A 26,272-nucleotide genomic window follows, 5' to 3' on the forward strand; every position below is an offset into this window, starting at 1 on the left:
TAAGGCTTGACCTCAGTTCCTGTTGTCCCATAGCCCCACCTGCTCTGGGTCCCTGAACACCTCTGCCCAGTGCCCCACCCAGCCAGGAAGCCAGGCTGCTTCTGAGCCCCACTGGAGTGTGGTCTGGAACGCTGTGGGTATGTAGCTCCTCCCGGACTCACTTTACAGACAACGCTGGAGTGTAATGCCAGCCGTGTGACCAGGATGTCACCAGTACCTGCTCCTGCGGGGGGGGGGGGGGGGGGGGGGGGGGCTCGGAGGCTGCTGTGCACAGGGCCTGGCCCCAGGGCCAGCCAGAGAGTGGACAGTCCTGTTCTCCCCACGCAGTGACACATGGACACACACACACTCTAAGCCGCTGGGCGAAGGCCCTCTCAGGCTTTCTGGCCCCGTGCGGCCCGCCTCCCTCCATCCCTGGCCCAGGTCCACGCTGGGGCAGCCAGCCCGGGGGCCGTGGGGTTGGGCTGAGCCCGCCTCCACCATGGGGTGCTGTGCATGGGACCACCCTGGAGGGATCCAGGTGGAGACACCCTTGGCGGGGGGTGTTAGGGGCAGGACAGAGCAGGACTCCAAGATAAGAAAGTGCCCCAGAGCACGGCAGACCCCGACAGAGTAGCCATGTGTACCTGGAGAATGGGGTCAGGTGAGCTCTCCAAGGGCAGCGCTGAGTGGGCGGCCAGGGCCCAGAGCTGACTTCTGTCCCTCTCGGCAGAGGATGCCTGCCCGCTAATGCCAACCCCCTCCCAGGCCAAGATCCTGAGACGCCCAGATACCCCCAGCAGGTTCCCACCCCCAGACGGCGCCCGGCCTAGCTCCACGAAGAAGAGCCGGGAGCAGGGGCGCCTGCCAGGCCAGTCGCTTCCCCGTCTGCCCCACATTGTCTCAGGAGATGCCGGGACCTGAGCCAGCCTTTTAGCAACAGCCCCGAAGCCCCAGGATTCTAGGAAGCGAGAGACCCACTGGCCCCAGTTTACTGACAGGAATACTGAGGCCCAGGGGACCTTCAAGATGAGAAAGTGGTCCAGGGAGAGGACCACAGTGTCCACCCAAGCCCACAGGTACCCAGGACTGCCCTTCAGCTCTGGGCCAGCAGTGTGGGAGGTCAGGCCTGGGAGCCGGGGGCCCCCAGGGCTGTGTACCCCACCCTGGGCTCCCTGCCTCACAGCTACAAGATCCCCAGAAGCCGAATTGTTCCCTCCACTGTGACATGTCTGGGAAAGTTCTCAGTGTTCCCCTAAACCTGAGAAACAGCACCAACATGCTCCCTCGTGCTCAAATCCCACCCCCGACTCCCCCCCCACACCAGTTCACAGAAGCCCTGTGGCCCCACCTTCTACACGAGTCCCTGTCTGACCCTCCCCACCACCCCGATTCACAGAACCCCCACACCAGCCTCTGCTTCTGCTCAGGTCTGAATCCACCCAGAGACCAGAGTTATCCTTTAAAAAGCATCACCTTGATCACACCACACCCAGCTCTAAACTCTGCAGGGACGTCTCAGCAGTCTTAGTAAAATCCCAGGTCCCCACCGTGGCCTCTGGGTCCTTACATCCTGCTATTTCCCAAAGAGCTGCCCCTCCAGCCGTGCTGGACGTGTCCCTGGCCTCAGGACCTTTGCACAAGCTGCTCTTCTGCCTGGAATGCTCTGCCGTCCACCTCACTGTCCCTGAATGGCTTGCTCTCTCTTCTCCTGACTGTGGCCACCTTGCTGAGGTCATCTCCTCCCCACGCCTCCCCCACTTACAGCACTTGTCACAAATTACAATCACCGGCTTATCTGCCTTCTGTATCTCCAGCCCCTGAAGGCAAGGACCGTGTGTGGTGATAACTGATGGGACCTGGCACAGAGTGGAGGCTCAGCCGGACTGGATGACCAGGACGAGCTGCACGTGGCACACGAGCCTCTCCCTGCTGACATCTGCTGCAGTGCTCACACAGCCGTGCTCCAGGCCCAGAGAAGATGCAGGCGAGGCAGCTGTGGATGCTGCCAGGCCGACTGTGACAGCGGACCCGAGTGGGAGACCCTTGAGCCAGCAAGGCACCCCTCCTGCTTACCCCGACACCCGCCTGTTCTCAGGAACCACTCTCTTCCCGCTCCAGGCTGTTTAGACACGGGATCCAGGGCTGGACAAAGCGGCGCATCCCTGGGGTCCCGGCACCTGCCCAGCCATGGTGACAGGCCCCACACCCAGGAGGAGCCTGGAGACGAGTCTGCGGTGGTGACTCAGCTGTGGGGTGACATGGCATCCATCCCCGGGGCCGCTGAGAGGCTGAACACAGGCCGGGAGCACAGCGCCACCCCATATGGGAGCTGTGCACAGGAGGAGCGTGGGGGCTTGGTGATCGCCGACCTGAGGCCCTCTGCCCCTTCCTTCCTGTCTCCGGCCACCGGGAGTCCCAGCGAGTGCAGGACTCACTGGGACTGGGGGACAGGATGCTGGCCTTGCCAGGGGCTCTCAGCAGGGGGAGTCCTGCCACTCCTCCCACCACCAGGGGAGGTCACCCCATTCACCAAGAATGGGTTTCACGAGATGATTTCCAGTGACACATGCAGCCCTGTGCCGGGGCTGGAGGACCCGGAGCCGGTGTGAGACGGGAGGTTCCCAGCGGCGGGAGGGGTGAGCGCCGAAAGCGTGGGCCAAGTCCAGCGAGGTGGGTGCCTGCTGAGCAACACCACGGCCGTTGCTGCAGCCTGGACCACACGTCTGACCTGAGGGATGCCCAGTGTGCCTCTGGTCACTGCCACGTGGGTGAGGGCACGGAGGAAGGAGCATTTTCTGGGGCCCGTGAGGATATGGCTGCCCTTGAGGAGGACCAAGAGGGGCTGGCGTGGATTGTGCTGGAAGAGGGAGAGGAAAAGGGGGAGGAAGACAGACTACCAATCCTCTGAGCCCTGCAGCGTGCCACGCTCAGAGCTTCAGCTTCAGCATTAGCTGACAGGTGTGAAAACTTTCTGACGGGACTGTCTTCACTTTCAACTGTGATCATGTATTGCTTCTCCGTGAGTACCTGTAAGACGTCTGTCCTGTCTCAAAACTAAAGATTTTAGGAAGGGGCGGGGGGAACAAGAGTGTTTGCCAAGTCAGTCTGTCCTGGCTCTTGGAAGCCTGTCTCCGTGGCCCACCTACCTTCGGGGGCCCCAGTAAGTCAGACCCTCTCGAGCTGTAGGCATCTCAGGATTATTCTGATGACCTAAGCGTCACCCTGGGCTTTGATGGATACAAGGCACATCAATTACCTGCACGACACTGCCAGGCTCCCGAAGAGCGATTTATCATCCCGCTAAGAGGTATCGATCCCGCTCCTACAACAGCTCTGCTCCTGTGACCACAGGCTTTCCCTGCAGGGAAGCGGTTAAAATGCACCACACAGAAGGGACGGGACCGATGGTGGGGGACCAGCACGGGGCGCTCACCTGCTCCCGCCAAACACTGACAGTACACCTGCAAGCGGAACGCCTCATGCAGAACACCTACTGAATGCCGCCGTAAGGCCACAGACTCCTCTAAGGGAGAGGAAGCCTCCATGTAGCCACACAGGACCCAAGGACAAAGAAAGGAATGGAACAGGGCCCGTGCCCCAGGGAGGGAGCTGTCGAGGAGGAAAGGTCCCTCAAGCTGGGGAGTCCTCTCACTGGTGGGGAGACCAGACTAGAGGGCTTCGGCGCTGAGGAGGAGGAGAGCATGGCATCTGGCTTGCAGAAGGCACTGCAGAGAGTAACCTGCCCGGGAGGTGGGCACCACCTGAGTCACTCATCTGCTGGTGCAGGGGGTGCTGGGTGCTGGCTCAGGTTTCAGAGGTCAGAAGAGGACAGGGGCCGGCTGCGTGGAGAGGCTGGAGTGTGCAACTGAGGGTGTGCTCAGGAGCAGCGAGGGCCCGCCAGAGAGGTAGGCACCGTTTATAGGGGGCTGCCCCAGGAGAGGGCCAGACCATCATAAGAGCGTCCTTCCCTGTGATTGCTCCTAGGCAACGGGACACCATCTGCAGGAGCTCTGGGGGTGGGAGCGAGTTGCTGCCGTAATACCCGCAAGTAGGTGCCAAGCGCTGTGCCCGCTGTCCTGGGAGTACACAGACGGCAGCTGCCCCCAGGAGACCCACGTGGTGGTGGTGGTTTAGTCACTCAGTCATGCCCGATTCTCGTGACCCCATGGACTGTAGCCCGCCAGGCTCCTCCACCCATGGGATTCTCCAGGCAAGAACACTGGAGTGGGGTGCCATTGCCATCTCCAGGGGATCTTCCAGACCTGGGTGTCCTGCACTGCAGGCAGATTCTTTACCAACTGAGCTACCAGGGAATTCCCAAGGAGACCCACAAGCAGGCTCCAAGCCCTGCTCCCACCATCGCAGGAGCGGCATGGACAGAAGCTGCCGCTACGAGACGCCAAGCATGCCCACGCCATCCCGACGGTGCACAAGGGCCTTTGCGCCTGCACACCCCACGCCAAGGGGGGAACGGCCAGCACAGGTGAAGAGGCAGCACGCATTCGATGAAAGAAGGCTCTCGACTGGAAAAGACGGCAGAGCAGAAGGACTCGAGCTCACCTCCTCTCACAAAAACCTCAAAATCACAATGACCTGCTGAACGACCATCAGCAGAAAAAGACAGGAACCTGCCCTCCCCCCCCAAAAAAAAACATTTTCCATTCAAAGATAAGGAAGCCACCACGAGATGGTAGGAGGAGTGCTTTCATGACACCATCAGATCCTGCAGCCTCCAGGTGAGCGACCCACAGGTTGGAAAGTAATTACATCACAGAGATTCTCCCACCAGAGGGTCCTGAGCACCTGGTCAGCTCCCCAGCCTGAGGGTCTGGCGTCGGGACAAAGAGCCCTCAGAGCACTTGGCTTTGAAGGCCGATGGGGCTGGAGTGCAGGAGCTCCACAGGATGGGAGAAACAGACTCCACTCTGGGAGGGCACACAGGGTACACCGAGACCCAGCCCAAAGCTTCCCAGGAGCCGGGGCTGGACCAGCCTGTGAGTCCTGGAGGGCCTCCTGGGAAGGCAAGGGTCGGCTGTGGCTGACTGTCCGACAGAACACTGTGGCAGAGCCCCGGGAGAACACTGATCCACGTTAGCTCTCCCAGAGGCTGCCGTTTTGGCATCAAGACCTGGCCTTACCCAGTAACCGACAGGCACCAACACTGGATTGCCACAGGCCACACAACAGCAGCACATGAACACAGCCCCACACGTTGACAGACAGGCCGCCTAAAGCGGTACTGAGCTCACAGTCACCTCTACACACACCACTGGACCCAGCTCTGCCCACTACAGGGATAAGACCCAGCTCCGCCCACTACGGGGACAGTTCCCAGCTCCGCCCACTATGGGGACAGGACCCAGCTCCACATAGCAGTGGGCAGACACCAGTCTTCTCCACCAGGAAGCCTGAACAAGCCCCAGGACCAGCTGTAAATGGAAAGTAACCTTTAAAAATTGTATAAAAATAACAATAAGTAAAAAATCTTTAAAGATTAAAAGCAAAAAGAAAGGACCACAAAATGCATCTCTGTAATAGAATGCTGTACCAAAAAAATTAAAATTAAAAAATTTTTTAACTTAAAAAAATACACTAGAAAGAATTAATAGCAGAATAACTGAGGCAGAAGAACAAATAACGGAGGTGAAAGACAGTGTTGAAAATCACTGCAGTGTAACAGAATGAAGAAAAGAGAATGAAAAGAAATGAGGTCAGTGTCAGAGACCTCTGGGGCATTAAACACACAACAATGGCATTGTGGGGGTCCCAAAAGGACACGAACAGACCTGAGAAAATATCTGAAGACATTAGCTGAAAACTTCCCCAACACAAGAAAGGAAACACTCAAGTCCAAGAAGCACAGAGTCCCATACAAAATTAACCCAAAGAGGAAAAGAATGAGACATATATTAATCAAACTGAAAAAAATTAAAGACAAGGAAAAATTACTGAAAGCCCAAGAGAAAAGCAACAAATAACGTATAAGGGAATCCCCATAAGGTAACAGTTGGTTGTTCAGAAGGAACTCTGCAAGCCAGAAGGGGGTAGCACAATATATTTAAAGTGATGAAAGGAAAAAAAAAAACCTACAACCAAAAATACTCTCTCCAGCAAGGTTCATCATTCAGATTTGATGGAGAAATCAAAAGCTTTACAGACAAGCAAAACCTAGGAGAATTCAGCACCGCCAAACCAGCCTTAAATCCTAAAGGAACTTCTCTACGTAGAAAAGGCCCAACTACAATAGAATCAAGAATATTACAGATGGGAAAACTCATCAGTAAAGGCAAACACGAAGTAAAGGCAAACGAAGTACACTGAACATCTACACATTAAATATAATATCAAAGCCAGCAACTGTGAGTAGATGAGAATACAAATGCAGGATACTAGAAATGCACTGGAAAGAAAGAGGCCAGCAACTTAAAACAAACTGGCACATAAATACCAAACCCGCAATAGCAAAACCTCCCAGGAACCACAAACCAAAAATCTACAGTAAACACACAAGCAATAAAGAAAAAGCAATCCAAATACAACACTAAAGACAGACACCAAATCAAAAGATTGCAAAAGAAGAGAGGAAATAAGACCTACAAATTAAAACAATTAAAATGGCAATAAGAACATACATATCAATGACTAGCTTATATGTAAATAGATTAAATGCGCCAACCAAAAGACATCAGCTGGCTGGATGGATATAAACACAAGACCCGTCTATGTGCTATCTGCAAGGGACACACTTCCAATCTAGGGACAGAAACAAAGTGAGGGGATGGGAAAAGATACTCCATGCAAATGGAAATCAAAAGAAAGCTGGAGCAGCAATACTCGTTTCAGACAAAACAGACTACAAGGGACAAGGAAGGCCACTACACAGTGATGAAGGGGTCAGTTCAAGAAGGAGATGCACCAACTGTAAATTTCTATGCACCCAACAGAGGAGCGCCTCGACACACAGGGCAGACACTAACAGCGTAAAGAAGAGCTTGACAGGAACACAGAACAGGGAGGGACTTCTCTGACAGATGCCTAGACAGAGAGCCAATAAGGAAGCAGAGGCCTTAAACGACACATTAGACCCGATGGACTGAACTGGCATTTATGGAACTCTGCGTCCAAACAGCAGCAGAACACCCTCTCCTCTCAACTGCACAGCATACATTCTCCAGCGCAGTCACATCTCAGGTCACAAGTCAAGCCTCGGTAAGCTTGAAGAAAACCGAAATCATATCACCATGCTCCAGGCACAATGCTGTGAGATTAGGAACCAATTACAGAGGCAAAAAACTATGAAAAACAAAAAACCCAGAGGCTTAACGATATGTTACTAAACCATCAGTGGATCACAGAAGTCAAAGAGGAAATCAAAAGATGCCTTGAGACAAATGAAAACACAAATATGATCATCCAAAACCTATGGGACGCAGCCAAAGCAGTTCCATGAGGGAAGTTTACAGTCTTACCGAGGAAACAAGACAAATCTCAAATAACCTAGCCTTATACCCAAAGCAACTACAGAAAGAACCAAAAAATCCAAATATCCAAAGACCCAAAGTTAGAAAAAAAGAAATCATAAAGATCAGAGTAGAAATACATTTGATCGTAGCCCAAAGGCCCAGAAATGATAAAAACAGAAATAAATGAAATAGATAAGAAAATAGAAAAAAAAATCAATAAAACTAAAACTTGGTTCTTTGAAAATATAAACAATTGATAAATAAATTGATAAATTTTAGTCAAACTCATCAAGAAAACAAGAGAGAGGGCTCAAATCAATAGAAACAGAAATGAAAAAGGAGAACTTAAAATGAACACCACAGAAATAGAAAAGATCATGAGAGACTACTACACCTATATGCCAGTAAAATGGACAACCTAGAAGAGATGGATAAATTCTTAGAAAGATACACACTTCCAAGACTGAACCAGGAAGAAATAAAAAGTATGAATAGGCCAATTACAAGTACTAATATTGAAACCATGATTTAAAAGCTTCCAACAAACAGAAGTACAGGACCAGGTGGCTTCACAGGCGATTCTTTCAAGTATTTGGAGAAGAGTTAACACCTACCCTTCTGAAACTCGTTCAAAACACTGCAGAGGAAGGAACAGATCCCAAGCTCCTTCTACAAAGCCACCATCACCCTGATACCAAAGCAGACAAAGACATCTGTCCCCCGCCCCGCCACCGAAAGAAAATCACAGGCCAGTATCACTGATGAGGGGTTTCCCTGCTGGCTCAGATGGGGCATCATCTGCAGTGCAGGAGACCCAGGTTCAGCCCTTGGGTTGGGAAGATCCCCTGGAGAAGGGAATGGCTACCCACTCCAGTATTCGTGCCTGGAGAATCCCATGGACAGTGAACGTAGACACAAAAGAACTCAACAAAATACTAGCAAACTGAATCCAACAATACATTAAAAGGCTCATACACCACCATCAAGTGGGACTTATCCCAGGGATACAAGGATTCTTCAATATTACACGCCACATTAACAAATGCCACCACACTCTTGAATGTTATATACCACATTAACAGACCAAAGAATAAAAACCACATGAGCAACTCAATAGAGGCAGAGAAAGGTTTTGACAAAATTCAACACCCACTTATGGTAAAGACTCTGCAGAAAGTGGTCACAAAGAAAATATACCTCGACATAATATAGGCCATATATGACAAACCCACATCTAACATCGTTCTCGATGGTGAAAACCTGAAAGCATTCCCTCTAAGATCAGGAACAAGCCAAGGATGTCCACCCTCACCACTTTTATTCAGTGTGGTTTTGGAAGTCCTAGCCACATCAATCAGAGAAACAAAAAGAAATAAAAGGAATCCAAAGTGGAAAAGAAGTAAAACTGTGATTCTTTGCAGATGACATGATACTACTATACACAGAAGATCCTTAAGAGGCTACCAGAAAACCACTAAAGCTCGTCAGTGAATCTGATAAAGCTGCAGGATACAGAATTAACCCAAAGAAATCTGTTGCATTTCTATATGCTAGCAACAAAAGATCAAGAAGAGAAATTAAAGAAACAATCCCACTGACCACTGTATCAGAAAGAATAAAATACCAAGGAATAAACCTACACAAGGAGCCAAGAGCCCCGTAGACTGAAAACTATAAGACACTGATGAAAGAAATCACAGAGGACACAGAGATAGGAAGACTCAACAGTTAAAACGGCTATACTACCGAAGGCAATCTACAGACCCAATACAATCCCTAGCAAATTACCAAGAGTATTTTTCACAGAACTAGAACGAAAAGTTCTTAAGTTTGTATGGAAACACAAAGGACCCTAACAGCGAAAGCATTCCTAAGGAAAAAAAACAGAGTGAAGGAATGAGACTCCCTGACCTCAGACTACACTACGAAGCTATGGTCATCCAAACAGTACGGTATTGGCACAAAAACTGACTAGATCAATGGAACAGGATAGAAAACTCAGAAATAAACCCTGTACCTGTGCTCAATTAATCTATGACCAAGGAGGCAGGAATAACAGTGGAGAAAAGATAGGCTCTTCAATAAGTGATGCAGGGAAAACTGGACAGCTACACGTAAAAGAATGAAATCAGAACATTATTTAATGCCATACACAAAAATAAACTCAAAATGGACCAAAGACCTAAACGTGAGGCCAGACACTATAAAACTCTTAGAAGATAACAGAGGCAGAACACTCTTTGACATAAATCACAGCAAAATCTTTTGGGGTCCACCTCCTAATGAAAATAAGGACAAAAATAAACAAGTGGGATCTAATTAAACTTAAAAGCTTCTGCACAGCAAAGGAAACCATAAACAAAATGAAAAGACAACCCACAGAATGGGAGAAAATACTTGCAAACAATGTGACCAACAAGGAATTAGTCTCCAAAATATACAAACAGCTCCTGCTGCTCTGCATCCAAAAAACAAACAACTCAATCAAAAAATGAGCAGAGGCTCTAAACAGACATTTCTCCAAAAAAGACATACAGATGGCCAACAAGCCCATGGAAAGATGCTCAACATAGCTTATTATTATTAGACAAATGCAAATCAAAACTATAATGAGACATCACCTCACACAATAAAAAAGAATGAATATATGTGTATGTCTAATTGAATCATCCTGCTGTACCCCTTAAACTGACAACAATATAAAGCAACTATACTCCAAAAAAAATAAAAAATATATTAAAATAAATGTTTTAAAATTGCCCGCTCCTCCAAAAAAAAAGGCACCAAATAACAAGGGGTCCAGCTCATCCCTTCCCTGCTCCTTGGAAAGTTACCCAAATAAACAAGGAAACAAGCCAAGGGGCAAAACATTCAGAAGAAAACTTGCCAAGCTCTCCAAAGATTCCAGTGCCACTCTCAGAGAAAAAGGCAGCGGAGACCAGAGCTGCATTTTGAAGGCCACTCTTTGGGAGGCCCAGCTCTGTCCTGGATCACTCACCCCTCCCCGCTTCCATCCCCAGCTAGGAGTCAGCAATTTTCTGAATGAGGGTGTCGACTGCATCCTTCCAGGCCAGAGGGAGCTGGAAAAGCCCAGGGCCCAGCTGAGGGGCTGCAGGTAATGTTCTCACCAGCTCATCCACCACAAACTTTCTGAACAACTCCCACGTGCCAGGCAGGGAGCCAGGTTCCTGCCCCAGCGGGGCTGCACTGTGGGGTTGGCAGTAGGGAAGGGGGCAGACAAGACGTGGCAGCAGTCAGCACACGAACCAGGGAACAGGACACTTTCACGGCCTCAAAGTTCTATGAAGAAAATAAAAAGGCAGTGGGCCACCAGGCAAGAAGACGACGGTGGGTTCTTTCAGGCCCCTTTGAAGAGGGGACGCTTGGGCTGAAACTTGAGTGATGCGCGGAGCCAGGATGTGCTGGCAGGGAAGGGAGGCTTCAGGCAGAGAAGCGGCAGGTGCAGAGGCCAGAAGCCGCCGGCCCTGCAGGGAAGAGCAAGGCCAGGGACGGGCCAGGGACACCATCACACGGGGCCAGGGACTTCCGAGGCCTGGAGCCAGACGTGCGCGAGAAGAATTTGCCGCGGACGTCCCAGCTGGAAGAAGCGGACCCCAGCCCAGAGAGGGGAGGGGCAGCATGCATTCTGGAGCTGGATCTCCCTCCCGCACAGGAACAGGGCCCCTGGAGACAGCCCAGCCCTTCCTGTGTGACCCTGGGAAAGTGAGTTCACCTCTCTGGGCCTACTTTTTCTCAGCCACAAAAGTGATGATGAAAGCAGCTGTGGCCTCATAGGTTTGTTAGGATAATTGCATGGGACAAGCATCGGGCCGGCCGTGCCCTCTCCTTCTCACCCAGTCAGCTGTTTTATTACTGCTGCTATTACCACTGTCACGGAATAAACACAGAAGACATTCCCCTAGCCTTGCTCCAACTACAACCTTCACTTCTGAATAAAGGGCTTTTTCACTGTCCACTCTGTTCATTTTTAAGTTGATTTTTGTTTTTTTCTTAACAAGTATGCAGTATTTTTGTAGTCAGGAGAAACCCTGAAGGTTTTCTTCAAGCCTGCTGGGTCTGGGTTACTTCTAGAGCTGTGATCACGAAGGATTCCAACGTTATCAGATAACACATGCGTGCAGAGCCGCATGCTGCAGCCAGGGTCCCGGGGGGGGGGGGGGCTTCCGAGAGGACGCCCCGTGATGCTGCAGCCCAGATCCCCGCTCTGCCCACACCTGGAGGACGCACACACCTCGGGGAGCTCTTGGGGTGCAAGGGCAGCCATCTGTTCAGGTTTCAAGTAGAAAACAAACTAAGTACCTCATGAAGCAGGCAGATCTCACTGCTAATTGAGAGTAAAATCAGTATGATCGCTGCCACAGAAGTAGAGCCACAGATCATCCTAGATACAAGTGAGCTGTCAATGGGGCCTTTCCCTAGATACTTCTGCTTTTCAATGGCCCTTTCTTTGAAAAAAGAGAACCAAAAAAAAAAAACCAAAAAACAAACTATATATCTCTTCAAAAACTGGACATACCTGCAACAGTTTTAAAACTGTTGATATTCTCCACTATGCGTTTATTATTTTGATCTCATTTTTCAGCTTGGGATTGTGAAGGTTTCAAACCTGCAGGCAAGTCCCGGGAATTGCGTAAGGCATGCCTCCTGGTCTCATGGGGTCATAGCGTCTGCTGGGTGCTGCTCTGCCTCGCCCCAGCCTGCGGCCTCACCCCATCCTGGCCTCCTGCAAGCCCCGGCCCTCCTGCAGGGCACTGGGCTGGCCCTGGGGGCAGTTCTAGAGCACAGTGAGCCTCAGCCAAGTGGTGAGGCTGTCTGCCTCATACACAGCTCGGCAGTAAGTGGGGCTTCTCTTCCGGCAGCACAGAATGTCCTGTGTCAAACAGCAACCCAGAGAGAGGGGCGGAGGCCGCCCCTGGGGTCATCCCCACAGACGGAAGCCCAACCCTTCCACACTCTCTGACGAGGCACCCTGTGGGGCAGCCAGGTACCCACCTGCCGTCCTGAGGTCGTGGGCAGCAGTGCCACCGCAAAAGGGTCTCACACACGTGCACACACTCACACACACTCCCAGGCGGGCAGTGACCCCGTCCGCCCACACCCAAAGTCAGGAAGGGAAAGGGGGTCCCAGAGCACCCAGAGGGGCGGGCAGACACCTCAGGGCCTGCTCCGCGTGCCCCGGCCTCTTCACTTGATGCACACGACCATTAAGCACACTTGCGGTGCAGCCACTGAGCTCTCAGGAGTGACACAGCCAGGCCCCAGGCGGACGCGGTCTCTGTCATCAGGACTATTATTCTGAGTTGATAGATGCTGTGTGGATGGACACCAGCCCCACAGGGGTGGGTGGGCTGCCCCCGGAGGAAGGGTCTGGGTGGCACGCTGCCCTGGCATTTCCCGGGCAACAGGCTTTCTTCCCAGAAGAGGCAGAGGACAGGAGGCAAGGGGTCAAGGCCTGTGAAAGGCTGCTGAAAAATGAAGCAACACCTGTTGCAAAGAATCAGTGGGGAATTTGGTTGGGAAGGGAGCCAGATGGAGCGCCTGACTACCATGTACCCACACTGTGCTGGGCATCTTACATGAAGATCTCATCCTCATAGCCAAGCCTGACAAGGTGATGACTCGGTTTTAATCAAGATGGGCTGGGCTGTGCTGCAACAACCCACACCCCCGAGTCTCAGTGGTGCTGGGGGCAGAAATATTCCTTGCTCATGTGACGTGCTCTGTGGGTCAGCTGGTGGTGGGGGCGAGGGGGCGGAGAGTGGTCTTCTCATCAATGTCACTCCCGGCCACCCAAATGACACCATATCACCAGTCACCGTGCCACTGGGAAGGAAGAGAAAGCTCTGGCAAGTGTGACACTGGTGCTTGGCTTCTAAGGACACACATCACTTCTGCCCCCGTTTCACTGGCCAAAACTAGGCTTCCTAGGTGGCGGTAGTGGTAAAAGAACGCACCAGCCAATGCAGGAGACTTTAAGAGACCTGGGTTCGATTCCAAGGTTGGGAAGATGCTCTGGAGGAGGAAATAGCAACCCACTCCAGTATTTTTGCCTGGAGAGCTACAGTTCATGGGGTCGCAAAGAGTCAGACACACCCCAAATGACTTAGCACACAGTCACGTGGCTTCACTCACCTAGAAGAGCATCAGAGGTGGGATCCTACCATACGGCCTCTCAGTTCTGTAATTTACAAATAAGGAAACGGCAGCTCAGAGACGAATGGCGATGCCAACAGTACTACTACCAATAAACCACAGTGATGAGCACCGACTATGTACTAGGCTCTGTACCGAGCGCTTTGGACAGGCTGGGCCACTGGGCAAGATGTGGAATGACGCCCTGAAATGACTGCCACATGTCCAGCCCAGCAGATGCAGCCACGGACGGCTGACACCCCTGCTTCTGCCCAAGACCTCCTCCACTGGGTGTGAGCTCCACCAACCAAGTGAGGCAGGCCCACAGGCACACCCCAGAGCTCAGTCATTGTTACTGAAAAGACAACACAAAATACAAAAGATGAAGATCCCCAGGAATCACAGCCCCAACACAGACGTCCTCATGGGGGTGAGGCAGTCAGCAGGTGGAGGGAGGGAACACTGTCCTAAGGAGGCAGCCACTGGCTCTTGGAGGACAGAAAACACTCTTACGTGTTTCGGGTACGAAGCACAGACACACATACTGAACACAGACGTACAGCGTTAGTCACCAGGTCGTGTCTGACTCTCTGCGACCCCGTGGACTGCAGCCCTCCAGGCTCCTCTGCCCATGAGATTCTCCAGGCAAGAATGCTGGAGTGGGTTGCACACCCTCCTCCAGGGGATCTTCCCGACCCAGGGATCAAACTCTCCTGCACTGCAGACAGATTCTTTACTGTCTGAGCCACCAGGGAAGGTTAAGTATATCCATAGAGTATACTTGGTATTAAAATTTATGCGGGGGAAGGGCAGGGCTGAATGCAATTAGGAATAAAAGGTCCAAAACGGTTTGTGGTAGGGAAGTGATTAAGGCTGAGAAATACTGAAAAGAGTAACTATTTTCACTTTGCCTTCTTATTCTCAGCCTTTATCCCCAAACATTTTATACTGTTGCAGTTACAGAGCACTATTCTACATTGTTTTACCCACTCACATAGTTGGCATGCTCCATTCATCACTGAACACAGACTGACTGGGGCCTCCTGCGTGCAAACACTGGATGAACCTGCGCAGTCTCTCTGCCTGGCTGTAATGTTTAATGTCTGCGCAGTAGAGAACCACCCTGACTCATTCATTCATCCATAGTTTTGGATTTGTATCCAACAACCGTCTTTGTGCTATGGTGTGCCTGGTCGCTCAGTTACATCCGGCTCTTTGGCGACCCCACGGATTGTAGCTCACCAGGTTCCTCTGTCCACAAGATTTCCCAGGCAAGAATACCGGAGTGGGTAGCCATTCCCTTCTTCAGGGGATCTTCCCAAACCAGGGATTGAACCCGAGTTTCCTGCACTGTGGCCAGATTCTTTCCATCTGAGAAACCAGGGAAGCCCCCTCCCCCACTGCCTTTGCTTGCAGTGAACTGTGAATTACGCTCCTCTCTTGACGGCTTCCCTGACAGCTCAGTAAAGAATCCTCCTGCAATGCAGGAGACCCTGGTTGGATTCCTGGGTCAGGAAGATCCCCTGGAGAAGGGATCGGCAACCCACTCCAGAATTCTTGGGCTTCCCTGGTGGCTCAGCTGGTAAAGAATCCAGCTGCAATGCGGGAGACCTGGGTTCAATCCCTGGGTTGGGAAGATCCCCTGGAGAAGGGAAAGGTTACCCACTCCTGTATCCTGGCCTGGAGAATTCCATGGACTGTATAGTCCATGGGGTCACAAAGAGTCGGACGTGACTGAGCAACTTTCACTTTGAGATAAAAATCTTTGGAGGATTATTACAGACATTTGATGTCAGATTGTCCTAGCAGCTCTGTTTACCCTGCTTCATGAAAGCAACCTGGCAACAAAGAGGCTTCTTTCAGCTTAGACAGGGATGGCTCAGATGCCTCCACATTCGGTGGGGCAGAGAGAAGCTGCCACCTGAGCTCCAGTGCTGTGTCCTGCTGCTCCTCAGCTCGGTGGAGACCCCCAGACCATCTCTGGCCCCGAGACTGGGGGTCTGCAAGCCCAGCTGTTGCTGCAAACAGGAGCAGGGCCAATGAAACGGACATCCCGGCTCTCAGAGGGGACAGAGAGCTCGGCGCTCAGGTTCGCCCATCTGTTGAAATCGCTTGTTTCCTTTCAGTTATCCAGAGCAAGACAGAGAGGAGAAACAAAGCTGGGGGCAGAGAACAGCCCCCGCGCAAAGCACACATCGCCACCCAGTCCCGGGTTCCTCCTTTGCCAGCAGGGCTGGCTAGGCCCTTGGCAAACAGAGGTGGTGCGGGGGCTGGGGACGGGGAGGGAGGCTGTCTCTCTTCCTGTCTGGCCCCCTGAAAGATCTGCAGCGGCCCAGAGATGGAGTCATTAAGAGCACTCTGGCCTAGATATCACTTTCAGCAAGCCACCTGGAGTGACAGCCTGGGAGGAAAATGAACATACAGAAAAGGCCAGAAGAGAGGAAAAAAAAAATAGTCAAGCACCAGCCACTTACTGGTCATGAGCTGCTTTCTCTCGGTGTTCCAGAAGCTTCTTCTAGTTCAGGCTGGCAGTGTCAAACCAGAATGCGAAGGTGCCTCAAGTGTCAAAGCCCAGGACACAGCTCTGGGTCTCCCCTCCCATGGGGAGGGCGGAGGGCAGGGGCGTGTGGCTAGACAGCGCTTTGGCAAGATGTTTCAAAAGGACAGAAGCACGTGCCCTCTGCCCCAGCCTCCCCACACCCAGGACTCCTGCCCTCTGTTGCCTTTTGGCTACAAGCAAAAGATTGCAAATGCCTCGATGTTTATGGGTGAGAGGCCCAGTTAAAGAAACAGTGGCTCATTCATACAGTGGAGTACTACAGGACTGTATTATATATATACACACACACAATAAACTGGCTTTCTCTGCTAAAATGAGAAGCGCTGTGAATAGGAGGCTGTCTCTTACATCTGTTAAAAACCGACTACCTAGTCACTCACACAGACCCGTAGTACACACACACCTGCTGGGTTTGCACAGACTGTCTCAGTAGGCTGAGCAAGAAAGCCAGCTGACAGTAGGTACTGCTGGTGAGAACGGAGAGGAGACTGTCTTCACCTCACAACCCCAAGAACCTGCCGGATGCTATGCCAGACCCAGGGTCACTTTTTGTTTTTAACCCTGCTGTGAGCGAGTGTTTCTGCCAAGCCCTGTACAAGCCTTCTTTCACTGTATTCTTATGGCACCTTTTCGAGGCCATCATTGTCCCCATTACACAGATGGGAAAACTGAGGCTCAGAGAAGGTAAGAAATGTGCACATGGCCTCAGTACCCAGAGCTGTTTTGCTCCAGAGTCCCTGCTCACACAGGGCACCCAGTATGGCACGCTGTGATGACCTAGACGGGTGGAATGGGAGCGGCAAGGGAGGCTCAAGAGGAAGGGGATATATGTATATAAAATTGTGACTGATTTGGGTTGCGGTGTGGCGGAAACCAATACAACATTGTAAAGCAAGTTTCCTCCAATTAAAAAATAACAAAGAAATAATAAAAGAAAAATCCTAATGAACTTTTGGGCCAAACTAATATCTTTTTCAGCAAAGAAAGGACTAAGGTTTTAACGTGAAATTTTAGTCTTGAGAAGTTAGCAGGCTTAAAGAATTGTAAAGTTAGCTTCCAAAACATCATAACTGTTTCTGCGCTCTACTAAGTCCATTTAATAATACATTTCTATCTATACAATATTCATGAAAAGTGGAAATGTTAGTTGCTCAGTCGGGTCCAACTCTTTGCGACCCAATGGACTGTAGCCCACCCCTGTCCCTGGAATTCTCCAGGCAAGAATACTGGAGTGGGTAGCCATTCCCTTCTTCAGGGGATGTTCCCAACCCAGGGATCGAACCCGGCTCTCCCACACTGTAGGTGGATTCTCTTATCATCTAAGCCGCCAGGAAACTGCTGTACACATATCACTGCTCAGTAACCAGCAGCACTGTCTTCTCTGTATTTATCCAAGGGAAATGAAACCATGTTCACTCAAAAACCTGTATATAAATTATTACAGCAGCTTTATTCTAGATTATTAAAACTTGGGAAAAAACAAACAAACCAAAAAACCCACCAAAAAAACCCCAAAGCCCTGCTCAAACGGCACCTCATGGGCTGTTGAGAAAGAAGAAACTTTTTGGCTGCCAAGGCTGGGTGTGCCTGACCAGGAAATGCTGTTTTTAATGAAAAGCACTTGATTTCTCAAGTGCCTCGCTGCCACCTGGCAAACCTGAGCCCTCCTTCCTGGGCCTCCGGAGAAGAGGCAGGGTGAGGATGTGTGCTTGCAGTTGGCCAGGCCCCAGGCCACCCTGAAGAATGCGTGATACATCTGACGGTAATGTGAGGACACAGACTCGGCCTGTGTTAACAGGCTCTCTCTTGGGCGTCTGCCTTCCTCTCTGCCTGGGGAGCAGGGACTTGGGTCTGGGACCTCCCCGCTGGCGGGCGCTGCCAGCAAAGCCACCTCTGTCCTGCAAAGCTTATGCCAGGTATTCAGACATTCAGTGCCTCAGCTTCTACATCTGTAAAATGGGTGTGAAGATAATCAGATCAACCTTGCAGGATCCCTGAGGGACTGAAGGGGAAACAGATGAACAGAGCTGGGTGCTGGGCTCATATCCGGCCCCCAGCTCGCAGGGGTTTTGCCTTGTACAGCTATTCTCAAATGGTTTGGTCTCAGGGTCTTTTCACAACTTCAACATGACTGAGGGCCCTAAGGGGCTTCTGTTATGTGGTTCAATCTATTGACATTTATTACACACAAAATTAAAATTGAGACAAAATTGAAATGTATACTAGTTAACTGAAAAATAATAATAAACTTGCTATATGTTAGCATAGATAAGTTGTTTTTCATAAATCTAATTTCAAAAATTTTTTTTTATTAACAGTCAGATTCTCTATCTGCTTCTGCATCCAATTTATTGTTAAAGTGTTTTTTTTTAAAATTGAAATATAGTTTATTTACAATCTGGTACTAATTTCAGGTGTTCAAAGCGACTGTTACATATATAAATATTAGATTATTTTCTATCACAAATTATTACAAGATACTGAAAGTAGTTCCCAGTGCTATTAAGTAAATCCTCATTGCTTACTTTATATATAGTAGTATGTATCTCAGAGAAGGCAATGGCACCCCACTCCAGTACTCTTGCCTAGAAAATCCCATGGATGGAGGAGCCTGGGGGGCTTCAGTCCATGGGGTCGCTAAGAGTTGGACACGACTGAGTGACTTCACTTTCACTTTTCACTTTCATGCACTGGAGAAGGAAATGGCAACCCACTCCAGTGTTCTTGCCTTGAGAATCCCAGGGACCGGGGAGCCTGGTGGGGGTCGCACAGAGTCGGACAAGACTTAGCAGCAGCAGCAGCAGTATGTAGCTATGAATCCCATACTCCTAAACATTGTAAAATATTTTCATTGAAGACTAGAAGAAAATACAGCCTCACCTGGATAGGGGGTTGGTAACGGGAGGAGATTTTAAGAGCCTCTCCAGATTACTGTGGATATGCCTCTTTGACAAAACGCTAAGACTTGTTGAGCAGCACTTGCTCTGCGGCCTGTGGGATCTTCCCAGAACAGAGGTCGAACCTGTATCTCCCGCACTGGCAAACGGATTCTTTACCACTGAGCCACCAGGGCATCCTGAACAGCAGTTTCTTAAGGATCAACTGCAGTGTGGGACCTGAGCCGCGTGGTGAACATACATACTCTGACCTTCCCATCTTCCAGTCTGTCTTGCACTCTGGCTCATTCACCCACGCATGACTTGGTAGCTTCGTGCAATGGTTACTTGGAAAACATTGGTTCACGGGGTTTTGCACTTGGAGAGAATGGGTGAAAAAGGCAAATAATATCTGGATGTTACTATGAAAACAGCTTTGATGCCATGGACCCCAACAGATTCCCAGGGACTTTCTAGCACCATGCTGTGAGAAGCAGAACTTCCTCACCCTCCACGTGAACCATGGTTTTAAAATAAGAACTCGGAAAAAGAAACTGCCATGGAAAGTGCTGGGCAGTGACAGGGCAATCACCTGCCCGGAGGGGCTCCTGAGAGCTCCTCCCCGGCGTGCGGGCACCGGGCACACCAGAGCCGCCCTCTGATCCCCACTTGCCAGTCTCCCCTCGTGGCACTCAGGCCCCTCTGCTCCTCCCTCCATCACCAGATGCTGTCTTCTCGCCACAGGACCCCTCATTTCCCCCCAAATAACAGTCCTTGGCGGTTTGCAGAGGGCAGGGCCTGAGACAGCAAACTACAGGGGCTGGGCGTGGGCTGCTGCCCTTGGGCTTTGCAGCTGATAATTCTTGGTCTCTTGAAATTACACATGTAATGTGTATTTATAGCCAAATACATGGGTGCCCAGAAATTGCAACTCATTCATAGATACATTTTTAGCATATCGTTTGGCCCCACCAAGTTCCATTAAATCCTGCTTCCCAGGTCCCTTGTGTGGCTAGTTTTTCCAGAAACAAGGGGAGGGCCTGGCCACTGTAGGCTGGGCTCCCCCTCTCCTGGCACTCCGGTGCCAGACACTTGGTTCTGGACCACCTGCTCAAAAGCCTTCAAGGAGGCTCTGACGTCCAAGCCTCGTTCACTCTGTTCCCTAGCCCCTCGCCCCCGACACTTGCTGGGGCACATGCTGGACTTTCAAGCTCTCTCCTCCCCCGTCTTCCTGCTCAAGCCCCACTCCCTCTCTCCGTAAGGCTCCTGGACTTGACATCTGTCTGGCATGTACAGGACCTTGGACATAGTATTAGGTCAGCCAAAAAGTTCACTCAGGTTTTTCCATTCCATCCTTCAGAAAAACCCAGACCAATGTTTTAACCAACCCAACAGATACCTTACAAGTAACTTCTGGGCGCCTGCGAGCTGCTGGGCCCTGGGCTGCACCAGGAGCACAGCAGAGAGTCAGGAGAACAGTTTTCGTCTGGTGTCCTGCTATCAGGGCTTCCCCAGGGGCTCAGCAGTAGAGACTCCCTCTGCCAGTGTGGGAGCCCCAGGTTCAACCCCTGGGGCAGGAAGATCGCCTGGAGAAGGAAATGGCAACCCGCTCTAGCATTCTTGCCTGGAGAATCCCAGGTACAGAGTAGCCTGGTGGGTTACGGTCCACGGGGCTGCAAAGAGCCGGACATGACCTACTGACTAAACAACTATATTTCCTGCAATTAACGTTCTATTTGGCCTAGGCAGCAGCGCTGTGGCCGTGCTTCTCTAGCAATACCTATTCCTTCAGAGTATCGTGTACTCTGCCTTTATTTTTATCTCCAACTCATTGAGGACGGTATTCTGTGTCTTCTTTGCTGCCTGGAGTACATCAGATGTTCAGTAATACTGCTGAGCAGGGAAGAAGATGAACCACAAATACCCACTGCAATAAGGTTCAAAAATATCCAAGCGAGTGGCCGTCAGTATCTGCTGGGCTAACCTGAAGTATGATAGGCATGTTTCACACTGAAGTGTTTTAAAGGTTGGATGGGAAAGAGCAACCTTCCTCTGTGTTCTAAAGGGTGTTCTACCAATCACAGGACTTAAACCAGAGATGCTGGCCACAAGCACCTGATGGGGTGGTGAGATGCTAAAGCCCTGATTTCGAATCCCAGCATTGCTGTTTCTACCCATATGACTGGCCCAAGGTCCTTACATTCTCTGAGCCTCAGTATTTCCATCTGAAAAATGGGGGGGGGGGGAATGAGAAATAACTGTTCCTATATCAACAGCTTTCCTGAGAATTAAATAAGATAGTCCAGGGTCTTCCCTGGTGGTTCAGTGGTTCGGAGTCTGCCCTGCAATGCAGGGGATAAGGGCTTGATCCCTGCTTGGGGAACTAAGATCCCATGCGCCACAGGGAAAGACCACACACCACAACTAAGACCCAACACAGCCAAATAAATAAAAGACAGCCCATGTAAAGAGCACAGTGAGACACACAAAATTCATTCCATTCAAGAGAACAGAAGTTACTAAGGCTGCTGCTATTGTAACCCATTGGCAGGAGCCCTTAGCAGAAAAATTCAAAGATGACTCTCTCCACCCCTGTGACCATGTTACCTACATGGCAAAGTGAGTTGCAGACATAACTGATGATGTTACTAACTAATCAGGAGTCCTTAAAATAGAGAGATGCTCTGGGTGGCCCTGACTTAATCTCATGAGTCCTCTAAAGCAGAGTCTTCTCCAGCTGACTGCAGAAGTGGACGTCAGAGATCTGAAGCAGGGAAGGACCTGAGGGTCCTGCTGGCCTGGAGGTGGGGTGTGGGGGAAGGGTATCTGGCATGGAGTTAAGGAGCCCACTTACTGACAGTCCTACAACCACCAGGAACTTGATTCTCCCAACAACCTGAATGAGCCTAGAAGCAGAATCTCCCTCCCACCCCCCACCCCGGGCCTCAGGATAAAAGCCCAGTCCAGCTGGCACTTGACCCTGGCCTTGTGACAGTCTAAGTGGAGAGTTCAGTTGACTCAGCCCAAGCTCCTGACCCAGAGAACTGCGAGCTAACAGACAGGCACTGTCTAAGCCACTAAGTTAGTACTCATCTGTTAGGCAGCAACAGAAGCTAACGTAAGCCCTGCCTGTCCTCCAGCCATAACGCATATACATTAAAAACATCAGGTGGGGACTTCCCTGCTGGTCCGGTGACTAAGACTCAGCTCCCAATCTAGGGGGCTTGGGTTTGATCCCTGGTCAGGGAGCTAGGTCCCACATGCTGCAACTAAGATTTCTCCTGCTGCATCTAAACGTCCTGCATGCCACAGCAAAGACCGAAGATCCCGTGTGCCACAACTGAGGCCTGGTACAAATAAATACATATTTTAAAAAATCAGGTGCTGTCCAACTCGGACAACTGGCACTTTCTGCATCCTTACTGCTACACGGGTGATGCAAGGTCTGTCTAACCCACCTCTACCCCTAGCACTCAGCAGTGTGGCTATCACGCAGTAGGTTCTAAATAATTTCATTTGATAAGACTTCAACTTCCCGGGCAGTCAGGAACAGAAAGGCTTACAACTGTCCAGGCTGGCTTCACCACCGTAAGACCCATCACAAGGTCAAGGTGCCCCAATCAGGGCACCAATCTGGGCAAATCCCAGGAAAGGTCTCTTTCTGGCCTGGAGGAAAAACCCCAGACACTGCAGGCAGTTCAGAGGAAGTCACCCAGCACCCAGGGTAGGTATGTGTCCACAGGCAAATGAGGCTCACTTTACACATGCACGGACCGTGCTGCGGTCCCAGCCTCGAGCTGAGGCAGCCTCCCAGGGCTCAGCTGACCAGCCAAACCCTGACATTTTGCTTGTATTGTAATTGTACCTTCCTGTAAAAAGTCCTAGTTGGAGCGGTAAAAATAGCAACTGCAACTTCCTGCGACACGGACAGGCCAGTCCATTCTACTGCCTGAAACTGAACCTGGGGACTCCATCTGACTGTGACTCCACAAAGCCCCTCTGAGCTGGGCTGGGCATGCAGTGAGGGGGCACCTAGCCAGAAAACCCTGCCCTGCCCCCACTGACGGCCAGCTCCTGCGTGAGATGCTCCCCTCACTCCCTCCGTGAAAAAACCAGCCCAGTAACTGCAAAAAGATCTCCCCTGGTGGCTCAGTGGTAAGGAACCTGTCTGCCAATTCAAGAGACGCAAGTTTAATCCCTGGGCCTGGGAGATCCTCTGGAAGAGGAGATGGCAACCCACTCCCTTATTCCTGCCTGGGAAATCCCACGGACAGAGGATCCAGCCGGCTACAGTCCATGGGGCAGCAGAAGAGACGGGCATGACTTGGTGACTGAACAACAACAAATACAGGCAGAAATGCGTCTGCAGCCACGGTCGCCGCCTGCTCTCCTCCTGCTCACTGGCTGCAGAGCTAAAAAGGCAGGACACCTCCTGACCAGGGCCCTCTGGGAGAGCCACTGCCCCCTCGTTCATATGCTGTCATGCTCCCCAGTTCATCTTCCTGTCCGCGGCCCTGCAGCCGTCCCAACCAGGTCAGGCTGAAGCCTTCATCAGGCCTGAGGTCCCACACTGCTGCAGGGGAACTGTAGCCAAGCCTGGATGCTGCTTGCTCCCCCAAACAGGGGCTCACCATGTCACAGTCCACTTGGGGAAGGACAGGAGAGCCTGCCTGTATGTCCCCAGGCTCCTGAATCCCAGTGGAGATGAATTTCTCCAGGGACTCCTGTCCACCAGGTTCCCTACCTCCCCCACTATGGGGCCAGAGGCCCCAGGTCCCATCTTTCCTTCAACAGGCCCCACAGTTTCCCGCCTGTTACCACATCAAGTACAAAAGCTCTTAGGTCAATCTTTTGCTTATTTTAAAGCCTCCCATTAAAGGAAAACAGACAAGGACTCCCAAAGTAATAAACATGGCAATCCACAAAGTTCTAGGAGCCCCAGCCTTTGGCCTCCAGAAATAGTGACAGACTTTATATTTTCTGGGGCTCCAAAATCACTGCAGATGGTGACAGCAGCCACGAAATTAAAAGATGCTTCCTCCTTGGAAGAAAAGCTATGACAAATCTAGACAGCATATTAAAAAGCAGAGATGTCACTTTGCCAACAAAGGTCCGTAGAGTCAAAGCTATGATCTTTCCAGTAGTCGTGTACGGATGTGAGAGCTGAACTATAAAGAAAGCTGAGTGCCAAGAACTGATGCTTTGGAACTGCGGTGTTGGAGAAGACTCTTGAGAGTCCCTTGGACTGCAAGGAGATCAAACCTGTCAATCCTCAAGGAAATCAATCCTGGATATTCACTGGAAGGACTGATGGTGAAGCTGAAGCTCCAATACTTTGGCCACCTGATGCAAAGAGCTGACTCATTGGAAAAGACCCTGATGCTAGGGAAGATTGAAGGCAGGAGGAGAAGGGGACGGCAGATGAGACGGTTGGATGGCATCACCGACTCGATGGACATGAGTTTGAGTAAGCTCAAGGAGACAGTGAAGGACAGGGAAGCCTGGCGTGCTGCAGTCCATGGGGTCTCGCAAAGAGTCAGGCACGACTTAGTGACTGAACAAAAGATAAAGGAGGGGTCAGTCTGTAGTTATCAATGCCCCTTTCTGAGCCTTTCCCTGGACCAGCTAGAGAATTTTCTCTACCCTCCTGGGCTGGATGAGGCCTCCTCCATCTCAGGGATGCAAGGCAGACGTCCCACCTAAAGCCATCCGGCCCCTCCCCTGGACACACTAGCTGCTTAGAAACACTCACATCCGTTCAGATGTTCCAGGCTCCAGATAGTCACCTTTCACTAGTAAAACCCATGATGTCTGCAGAGCTTTTCAGCATAAAATGAACTTTCCGGAATGTTTCCCCATGCACAACACGGAGCAGCCTGGCAGGGGGCAGGGATTAAAAGGGCCTCATTTCACAGATGACCACACAGGGTGAAGGCTGAGTCCCCAGCCGTGGTCAGGAGACCAGCAAGAGGCAGAGCCAGCACTCGCTAAACCTTGATCTTCTGGAAAAAACAATGATGGATTACAAAAAACCTGGAAGCCTGAATAAACTGGATCACTTTTTTTTTTTTAAAGGAATATGAGATCATTTTTACCAATCACATTAGCTAAAAGGGAAAATGTAGATAATAGCAAGTATGGGTGGAGAGGTGGGTTCCCAGACACCATCAGTAGGACAGTAAACTGGCTTATTAGTCTTTGCAAAAAGCATTTAGTTTGGACAACGAAAATTTAAAGACCAGGAAGATACATGATCAAGACGTACATGAATTCATGGCTTGTATGGAGGGTTTAAAAAAAAATCAGACACAAGTCAAAAGTGCCCTGTTAGGAGACTAAAAGAAAAAAAAAAGATAGCGCTTTGGCCATGCTGTGGAATATTACACAGCTGTGAAAAGGGAACAAGATCCACCCATGCACTAAGTGATAGACACTGGAATACTGAGTATGATCCAAATTACATAAGGACAAAATCTGTATAAGAAAAGGGGGACGAGAAGGCTATGCCCCAAACTGAAGACAGATACCAAGGACCAGGCTGCTTTCACAGCAGGTTCCACATCTTCTAATACTGTTTGTTGATAAAGGAATCCACCAACGTATGATTAACATTAAAGATAATAACACATCTTAAAAGGAACATGTTTTCTTGGCCTTTGTAAAATCAGAAAAGCAGCTTCTCCCTGGGTCTCGTCTCAAACCCCTCTCCAGCACACGATGTTCACAGCCTGTTCATTTGTTTGACACCCTCTTCTTCAGATCCTCCCATGGCTGCATCTTGCTGTCCTGGAGGTCTCGGCTCAACGTTGTCAGCCTAGAGGAGCTCAATGTTGTCAGCCTAGAGGAGCTTTCTTTAGGCTCCCTGGTCTAAGCGGATGCCCCACCTCGATCCTTTTCCTCACGCTGCCACCCCACCCCACCCACCTCCTGCAGCCCAACCTAAGCTCTATTTATTTATCTATCTGTTGCTTGCCTCCTCCAGTTGAATGGGGGCTCCAGGATGGTGAGGACCTTGTCTTGTTCTCTGCTGCGCCGCAGAGCCTGGCAGAAAACAGCTTGCAAAAAAACACTCATTGGGGATTCCCTGGTGGTCCCATGGTTAAGAATCGGCCTGCTAACGAAGGGGACACAGGTTTGATCCCTGATCGGGGAAGATCCCCCATGCCACAGAGCAACTGAGCCCAAGAGCCGCAAGTACTGAGCCCGTGCACCGAGAGCCCATGCCCTGCAAAAGAGAA

At 50.7% G+C, this 26,272-nt stretch overlaps 1 protein-coding gene across 4 annotated transcripts in view; it reads right to left on the minus strand.

Annotated features, from left to right (window-relative positions):
- The window catches only part of KLHL25 (kelch like family member 25), a 50,289-nt gene that overhangs the window by 18,770 nt on the left and 5,247 nt on the right, over positions 1-26,272 (minus strand). For 2 of the 4 annotated variants that reach the window (XM_004017732.4, XM_012098433.3), the window contains exon 1: positions 16,073-16,144. The exons of the other annotated variants lie outside the window; for them this stretch is intronic. In XM_004017732.4, the coding sequence (XP_004017781.2) occupies positions 16,073-16,079 (7 nt within the window). In that variant the 5' untranslated portion in view covers positions 16,080-16,144. Of the gene's footprint in view, positions 1-16,072; positions 16,145-26,272 lie in introns of those variants that run through there. 4 annotated transcript variants of the gene reach the window in all.

This window comes from Ovis aries, chromosome 18 (assembly GCF_016772045.2).
Source record: "Ovis aries strain OAR_USU_Benz2616 breed Rambouillet chromosome 18, ARS-UI_Ramb_v3.0, whole genome shotgun sequence".
NCBI classification, from domain to species: Eukaryota; Metazoa; Chordata; class Mammalia; order Artiodactyla; family Bovidae; genus Ovis; species Ovis aries.